At 33.2% G+C, this 10000-nt stretch overlaps 1 protein-coding gene across 1 annotated transcript in view; it reads right to left on the bottom strand.

Moving 5' to 3' along the window:
* Positions 1–2693: 2693 nt before the first annotated feature.
* LOC115222536 (E3 ubiquitin-protein ligase synoviolin B) overlaps positions 2694–10000 on the bottom strand; it is a 38276-nt gene continuing 30969 nt past the window's right edge. Inside the window, exons 11-14 of the mRNA XM_029792792.2 lie at positions 8186–8344; positions 6301–6475; positions 4833–4984; positions 2694–2872 (exon numbers count right to left, since the gene is read on the bottom strand). Coding sequence (XP_029648652.1) covers positions 2751–2872; positions 4833–4984; positions 6301–6475; positions 8186–8344 — 608 coding nt within the window. The 3' untranslated portion in view covers positions 2694–2750. The remainder of the gene's footprint in view (positions 2873–4832; positions 4985–6300; positions 6476–8185; positions 8345–10000) is intronic.

The following is a 10000-nucleotide window of genomic DNA, read 5'->3' as shown; positions in this document are numbered from 1 at the left end:
ATGAGAGTTGCTGAAGCGTGGAACAAACTGCCGGCATCGGTTGTTAGTTGTCGGAGCACTGCATCCTTCAAAACTTCCATGCTTCCTGAGATTCGCCAACACTACACTTGATTTTCTCCCCTCCATACACACACAAGCATGTTCACTTTCCAGACATTTCTACATTACTGCATGTACTTTATATGCACTTTCTGACAAGTTGTGGTGCACCTGAGCACTGTATACAATAATTTCATTATATTATATATATATATATATATACACACACACCATCTCCGATGAAGGGATATATAAAATATTCTGGAAATAAATGTTCTGAAATCTTTACAGCCTTGGATTTTTATCTCATTCTATTAATTTTTTATATATACGCATGCTGATATATGACCTGCATTGGACTCCTCATTCACATAATCACCAAACCTGGAGTTTAACTATAGTCTGTCCATAGCACTTAATCAGCATTACCTGACACCTTTGGGTCTTCTTGATACCATTACCTCTCATAACCTATATATATATATATATATTTATATATATATATTATATACACACATGTACATGTGTGTGCGTGTGTGTTTGTACCCCCACCATCACTTGACTACTGATGTTGCCGTGTTTACGCCCCCATAACTTAGCCTTTTGAAAAACACACCGATAAAATAAGTACTATGCTTACAAAGAATAAATCCTGTTGTCAATCTCATCAGCTAAAGGTGGTGCTCTAGCATGGCCACAGTCATATGACAGAATTAAGTAAAACAATGAAAAACCATGCCATTTTAGTTCCGAGCAGCGCTGGGTATCTCGGTTAGTATATATATATACACACACACACACACATATATATACATATATACATACAAGCATATATATACATAATACATACATGTATAAAAATATGAAAGAAAGATAATGGAATTCACGAAACTTTATTATTCACTACGGTCGTTTCAACCCATTGTGCACCAGTTCCTTGTGGTGCATCATACGTGCAGATGTGTCTCATCTGGTGACTTATCAAAAAGTACCTCATTCTTTAATCTGTCTTGCTTATTTCTGTTAGAATACATTTTGGTAGTTGTAGTGTGTTACTGAATACTTTGAACTGGCTTGAAACAGCATACTACAAGGTGTAGACTTGAATATAAAATTATTACACATATACATATATACACATATGTCCACACATAAATATATGTATATATATATATATACACACACATACATATACACATATCATCATCATTGTTGTTGCTTGAATGGTTCAGACAAAATTTACCAAGGCAGACTATATCATGCTCTTCTCATTACCAACCCTCTTGTTTCCAAACAAGGTGATGTTTTCCTGTAGTCTGGATATCTTTTACCACAGAATATTGCAAACAAACAACACCAATTATATAACAGAAACATTTTATGAGTATGTGATATGTCAATAAACACACACACACAACAAACAGGCTTCTTTCAGTTTCTGTCTTTCAAATTCACTCACAAGGCTTCAGTTTGCCCAAGACTTTAGCAGAAGACACTTGCCTAAGGTGCCATGTAATGTGATTGAATGTTGCAAAACAAACTTCTTAAGCACATAGCCATATATACCAACATTTGTAGCATTAGAACTGGACAAATTTAAGAACAAAAATCACCCGCCTAAAACTTGACACAAATTACAGATAATATTGAAGTTTTATTTTGAGAGAAATAAAACAATTACAGTACTAATGTTGTAAGTTAGTAGCTGCTAATATAAATATCGATTAAGGGACAAGACATATCTCCGGCATTGACATAACTTTCAAAACAAATGACTCTATACACATAATAAATAGAAATAAAAATAAAAGGATGATCACAAAAATATCGGACATTTGTAGTGTTGCAACTTTCAACCCTGTTAAATAGATTTAAATGAGGAATATGGCAGGGGCTTATGATAAGTGAACCAGATTTTAAAGGAGAGATACAAGATTTTATTTTAATTTGACCAAAAGCTTCCTGATTGTCTTTTATACTCATAGTTAGACACACCATTAGCTTAAATAAGGAATCTAAGTGTTTTTGTTGTTGTTGTTTTTTTTAAATAAATATAAGGAATTTCTTTAGTAAACCGATGTATAGGATTACGAAAGACCACTTTTAATTTGTTAAAAGATGTCATAAAAAAATATTTCAGTCAGTTCATTTTTTTCACCAATACTGAATCTTTCGGGAAATTTTCTCTTTGTTTTTTAATTATTTTTTTTACATAGTTAAAAAAAAAAAATAGAAAAAAATTCTTTTTTTTTTCCTGTTTTCTTTAAGACTACTTTCTTCTGAAAGTATGAATAATCAACTTCTTCAAAAGAAAAAGATGAAAAATGTGGAGAGAAAAAAAAATGTTTTTAATTTTAATTTAAATTTAAAGTCAGAAACATTCCAACTTCAAAACCATTTCCAAATAATTATATTTTAGATTTAATAAAAGTTAAGCTAAAATATAATAATAATAATAATAATAATAATGATAATAATAATAATAGTAGTAGTAGTAGTAATAATAATAATAGTAATAATAATAATAATAGTAATAATAATAATAATAATAATAATAATAATTATAATAATAATAGTAATAATAATAATAACAAAATTGCTGTAGCAGTGAGGGCAAATGTTGGGAAGATTTTAACAAATAAGCAAGATGGGGCTTAAATTGCATATATTTATATGTACAGTATTATACAGAGAAAGGAATTTGACAAGTTCTACTTGGTTTCATTGGATTGAGAAATAAAGTGTTGCAAACGTCTTCTTCGAAGTTCAGCTTCTGGTGAACTGGAACTCTTCTTTGGAGTTTCACCTGTAGCACCTTCCAAATCAAGGTAATCTAGAAGTGGAATATACATGAAATTAGTCTTTGTACACAGAGAATTTCACAGAATTGAATGTACACACATGTAATCTGTGTGTGTGTGCATGACATTAATAGAGTTAAAACTATAATGCCTTCATTCTGTTTATGTATGGCAGTGAGATTTGGTAAAGTTATTGCTTTACAACATTTACTACCAATTGTCTGTTAGTTATTATTATTTTCAAATGATTTCACACAAGCAAATTGGCTTTTGATGATTCCTTTGCATCCTAGTCATAACTACATTATATTCATCACCTCAGTCATAATCACTGCATGTTCATCACCTCAGTCATAACCAAAATACATCCATGATCATAGTCACAACCAAAGTAGTTCTATTACTATATTTCCATCATCTCAGTCATAACAAGTCCTATAGATAGAAACAAAACTAAATGTCTTTGCCATCAGCAATCATCAATCCCTCCCTGCTACCAATCTATACATACAGGTATGTCCTTTATAGCCATGTTCCCAACTCCCTCTCTCAGCTGAGAGGTCTTTGTCTTGCAGGCTCACAGGTGCTGGTGTTAAGTAAAAGACACCCACTTTGGTGTCACATAATAGCGCTTGTGCCAGTGCCATTAGGGAAGCACCTGTGCTGATACCATGTAGAAAAGCACCTATGCTAGTGTCACATAGAAAGCACCCGTGCCAGTGCACATGAAAGCATACATGCCAGCACCACATAAACTGTAGCCAGTGGTTGGCATTAAGAAGGGCACCTGGCTGTACAAACCATGCCAAAACAGACATCTCTCTAGCTCCCATCAAACTGTCCCAACCATGTTAGCATGGAAAATGGATGTTAAATGATGATGACAATGATGTGCCAATGTTAGAAACCAATATCTCACTAGCTTTTTATTGTTGTTTTATCCCAGGGCAGCCTTGATTAAACAGAACTATGGTCAAAGACATCCCAACCATGATTGTCTTATTTTATGAAAGATTATGGAGAACTACATTGCTTTTTGTTTAATGGTAGAATGTAGTTCAAGGAGTATTTGGCTGCTATATCTAGCAACCACACAAGGCTCCCTCCTTGTTGTCAGTAAAGACTGATGAACTGACAGAAGCAAGAGTGTTGCGACATAATACATATTATGCATTAGTTTCATTTATTATATTCACAGCTCAAATTCTACTGAAACCACCTTTGCTGACGATCCCTCTTGGGGTTGATAAAATAGATACCAGTCATACACTGAGTATAATATATTTGAATATCCTCTTCAATTCTCTGAATTTGAGCAAGCTGAGTAATTATTGTAAGCCTAGTTAATAGATTCACAAAGAAATTTCACAATACTGGTACTTTGGGGCAAGTTATGAATGCCACTAATTACCCTAATTCCTCACTGTCTATGAGAAACATAAATCTCTTATTACTATATTACAATACAACACATAAAACTCGTGTTTGCATTTCATTTCCAGAAAGAAGTTCTTCCTGATTTAACTTTTGTCTCCTTGTAACTTGCTGCAAATTTATATTTGACAGACTTAAAACATTGTTACCAGATTGCATAAATTTAATTAACAGGTACTAAAACTTTTTCTCTATCTAATTCAAACATCTATACATTAATATAAACTTAAACTCCAGTAACCAACCGAGGTAAAATTAGACAGCAGCTAGTAAGAAATAATGTCTGTCATTCCACTTGCCCTAACCCTTTAGCATTCAGATTACTTTATCAAATGTAATGCTTATGTATACACATTATTTTGAATTAATCATGCATTATTTTGTAACTTCAAGATTTCAATGATAAGACTATCTTTTTAGAATGATATTGTAGAGTAGGTGTGAGAAGCTGGGTCTGGCCAATTTAAATGTTAAAGGGCAAAATCAATATTTACACCACCATAGCCAGCATAGATTTAAGGGGTTCCCCTAGTAAATATAAAACAACAAAAATTGTACCTAAATCTTCAGATTTGTTAGGAGTGTTTTCATTTGGCTTTTCCGCTGACTCATTATTAGACAGCTGGTTCTGTGATACACTGTGGTCTTTGGTATGAGAAGATGTATTTGGTTGATCAACATTCCTTGGCAACATAGAAATTCCTTGAATGCTGTTATAATAAAATAAAAACACATTCATTTGACCTTATAATCTTTGGAGTTTGAAAATTAGCAATCTTTTCATAGGGAAAATATAATAGAAGTGGCAAACTATGGAGAGTGTTTGAGCACTTAGTTACATTTTTCTACATTCTATATTTAATGCTCGCTGGAGTCAACTTTACCTTCTATACTTGTTGGCCTATAAAATATGGACCAATCACATATTGGAATCAATTCAAATAACTATACACCTCTCCTAAAATGGGTAGCTTGCTAATGCTGTTGTCATTATTGTCATCATCTGGGATATTTGATTTATGGAATCAGTAGAGCATCAGACAAAATGTTTTATGATATCTATTCCAATAGTTCAAACTTAGTTAGGTCAATGTTACCGTTCATGTTTCTGAGGTTGATAAAATAGTATCAGTTCAAGTACTGAGATAGATTTAATGAAATAAGCCCTCCTTGCAAATTTTTAGCCTTGTGTCTATATAAGACTTAACAACATCAGCAACTACCATTGTCATTGTTATCTCTGCTATTTAAAAAACAAGTTATCTTTGGAATCACTCATTCTACATATCTTACTTATCCGCAATAGAAGCAGGTATAAAGAATTTCTTTGACAGTAATATGAAGATGTGCAAAGGAGAGGTGTCAACTGTCTTATCGTTTTCATTGTTTAACATCTGCCTTTCATGCTAGCATGGGTGGGATGGTTTGACAAGAGCCAGTAAGGCAGAAGCCTGTACCAGACTTCTGTGACTGTTTTGGCAGGATTTTTACAGCTGGATGCCCTTCCTAACACCAGTCGCTCAGCAGAGTAGACTTAGTACTTTTTATGTGGCAAGGTTTTTACAGCTGGATACCCGTCCAAACACCAACCACTTTGCAGTGTGGACTGGGTGCTTTTAAGTGGCACCTGCACTGTCTTAATCAAAATCAAAATATAAAGTATATAAATTACAAGCATGATGATATTTAACAAAATTTATAACTACTTTCTGATCTTTCTCAACTTTTGAATGTTACTGCAGGTATGGATGTATGGTTGTGTGGATATATGGCTCTAGGTTCAGTCCCACTATGCAACACTTTAGATAAGTGTCATCTACTTCTAGCCACCCAAAATTTTGTGAGTGGATTTGGTAGACAGAAACCAAAAAAAGTCTGTTTTTCTCTCACACGCACACAAACACACATACCAATAACTGAAATGCCATTATCTAAAAGATATTTCAAAGCATGTAGGATAACACATGTAACCAATTAGCATACATAAACACACATTGAAAATGCTATTAAGAAGTGACATATATACCCCGAATGTGCAGCCACTTGGTTATATTGATTCATAAGTACCATGGCACCATCAAGTAAAGTTTGTATATCTCTGAGCCATTGGATTCGCGCTTCAATATTACACCGTTCCTGACCTTCCAAACTTGCCAATTCCTCAGTAGATAGGCCAGATAGTACAGACTGATTCTGTAGAACTGAATTCACAGTTTAAGAAAATGAAAATAATATTTCAAATAAAAATAAAAATTTTATTTATTTATTATATACAAACTTATGTTCAAAACTAACCATGAAGAATAAAGCAGAGCAACAACAACAACAAAAATTAATAATAAAGGAATCAAGTTTTTTTCTTCTTGAAAGGATGCAAGCAGAAATTAAAGTGAAACTCCCTTAAGGAGACGGTGTAAATATCTAGTCTAGGGTTATATTCACTACACTGTTACTGCCCCCAACTACATATATTTGTTGTTGTTGTTGTTGTTTGTTCCTTTGCGAGCCATGGCTGGCTCATAAGGGCTGGTTTTCCGGTTTCATTGGCATACCGGTTCCCCACCTGGATGGGACAATGGTCTGATGCAGGTGAACTGCTAGATGCAAGAGAAAAGAGTGAGAGAAAGTTGTGTTGAAATAGTCAGCAGAAGTTCACCATTACCTTCTACCGGAGCCACATGGAGCTTAGGTGTCACTCATAAACATACACATCGCCCGGTCTGAGATTCAAACCCGCGATCCCTCGACTTCGAGTCTGCTACTCTAACCACTAAGCCATGTGCCTCCACAGTACATATATTTAATAGACAATAATTAAACGAAAATCAATATTAAATGGCTAGTGGTTACAGAATCAAAAGCGCCAAACAAAATACTGTAGCATTTTTTATCAGTACCCTTTAGATTCTGATTTCAAATCCCGCCCAGGTTAACTTTTAATAGGTACAAGTCAAAGTACTGATGACAAAATACCACTTCCATTGGTGCCTCAGCATGACCATGGTTTAATAACCAGAAGCAGTAAAAGAACAAAAGAATAGAAATGATTGTACAGAGTTCAATAAATCAAAAGAAGTTGCCAGATGCTTTTTTTCCAGTTACTGAATTTCTGGGAGTCAATCAAGTATTTGATCAGCATGCAGAATTGACCCTTTAGCATTCAGATTAATCTGTCAAATGTAATGTTTGTTTTAATTGCATTGTTTTGAATTAATGAAGCATTACCTTGTAGTTTTGGCATTTCAATGATATCACTGTTTATTTTTAGAATGACATTGTAGGGTAGATGCAAGAAGCCAGATCTGGCCAGTATGAACATAAAACAGGTAAAATATTTTGACTAGATATAGCTGGTTTAAATGCTAAAGGGTTAACTAGGTCCATGCAAACAGAATTCATTGTTAGGTCCTTGTACAAACATGGCAAGTTATACAGGGTTGGCCAAAAGTCACCCAACAGTAAATCAAAATTCCATAAATACTATCTGTAATTCTGTATTGACTCGAATGGAGAAAAGTGTCGCTCAAGAAGGATTTCAGTTTGAATAATTGACATGGTGTTTTATATTTAAATGCTTTTATTAAATTCCTTCAGTCGTTAAACATATATAAATCTTGGGATTAAATGGTTCTGATTTACTGTCAGGTGACTTTTGGCTAACCCTGTATACTCAGATAAGACAGTGATAAGCTTTCGGTAGACCTCAGCATAAAATATTTGAAACAAAATGATATCTGTCTAGTCTCTCTTTTTCTAACCACACAGACATAAGGCACAACTTACTGGCACCAACACAGTAGCCAAAAACGGGAAAAGTTGTGATTTTTATATCTTGAATTTATTTTCTAGTTTTAAAAACGTGTTAATAAAAAATGAGAAATTATGAATATTATTATCAAAAATACACATACCAAAAGAAGAGAATAAAGGAGGAAAACTAAGAAATGACATATTGTTTTGAGAAGTTCCAGGATAACCTTGACTTTCAGGAACAGACATACTTGGTTCAGCAGTAGCAGTAGTGGTAGTAGCTGTAGTAGTTGTTGTAGTAGTACTATTTGATGTAGTGGCTAAAATTAGAATAAAAGTAAAAGGTGAAAAAGAATACTAATTACAGACAGTAAACCATTAAGTCAGAAATTGCTTTATAAAACTAATATAGTTCCTTGTTTATACTAAATACCAAAATATTGTTATCTGGGAAATGGTTTACATGGGTGAACCAAGCAGTGGACAATAGCTGGATTCTTGGGTTTTGAATCAGATATATTTTTGAATCATCAGTTGATATTCCAATAATGTTCCCATTATTTCTTTATTCGTTCACAACGATTTAAAGATTTTGTGCTTTATTTAATCAGTCAGTCTTGATCAGTGATTCTCAACTGGGGTCCACATAAGATTCTGTTGTTAAAAATCATGCACAATAAATCAGTTATTCAATACATAAAATATTTTAACTATATTTTTTATATAATTCCTAATAATTTTTAATCATAAAAATATGAGATTTTTTAAAACTGCATATGGCTACGAGATTCCTGTTGAGTAAAACAGGAATCAAATGGTTTCACAGGCAAAAATTAGTTGAGAACCACTGGTCTAAATAAAATATGGGAACACACAAATAACTATTACAAGAATGTTGCATGAGGAGATTTTAATTTGCCTCCATCAAATAAACAAAAATATTTATTACTTTTTCCCTCAATGCTATTACTTAACAGATCAACAAATAGTGTTGGTCCACAAAAAAAAAAAAAGAAAAAAGGGCCATACTAATATATGGCTGTTCAACCAACAGGCTTATCTTAGTCAATTATGCTATTATAATTAGTTAGTAATATATTGCTTGCTTAGGGCAGCAAGCTAACCGAATTGTTAGCACACTGGGCAAAATGCTTAGTGACATTTTGTCCATCTTCATGTTTTTGAGTTCAAATTCTACCAAGGTCAACTTTACCTTTCATCCTTTTGGGACCAATAAAATAAGTACCAGTTAAACACTGGGGTTAATGTAATTGACATACCTCCCCCCACACTCAAACTTGCTGGCCTTGTACCAAAATTTGAAATCAATATATCGCTTGTACATCAATACACTAGACAATTACAACACCAGACAGCCTATACCATAAATACCAGCAGACTAAACATCCAGTGGAGGAAGTAGGGGGTCATTATAATCAACAGTTCTCCTTCTTCTAAATTTCTGGTTTTGTGCCAATGCTAGTGGCAGCTGCTGTTGCTATCACTACCACTACCATTATTACTATCATAATTTTCTCAGTCAGTAACAAAGTCAACTTTATTCACAGTGGTGATCAAGGTGATGGAACAGATGTAAATATTGTGAGTTAAGTATGAACAACAGACATTTTGGAAGGTGTAAAAATGAAAAGACATACAAATGATAATTTGGTTACTTTAAGTGACAGTCTCAGATAATTGGAAATATAAATAGAAAAATGGTTTGCATCAATATTTTGGAAGTAAAATTAACAATTTCTTTAATTAATAGCATAAAATACATCTATGCATTGTTTGATTCCTTGTCCCAGTGAATCATCACTCATCTCCTAATTCTAGTGACTATTTTTATCTACAGCATACAGCTGTACAATGGTTTCATAAATAATAGACCCAGAACATTTATAAATTACAGATTAGCTGCAAAGTAAAATAACAACAGCAAAAAAGAAATAATAAATAAATAAATAAATAAA

This window comes from Octopus sinensis, linkage group LG20 (genome assembly GCF_006345805.1).
Source record: "Octopus sinensis linkage group LG20, ASM634580v1, whole genome shotgun sequence".
NCBI classification, from domain to species: Eukaryota; Metazoa; Mollusca; class Cephalopoda; order Octopoda; family Octopodidae; genus Octopus; species Octopus sinensis.
This window is presented reverse-complemented; position numbering and strand designations above follow the sequence as displayed.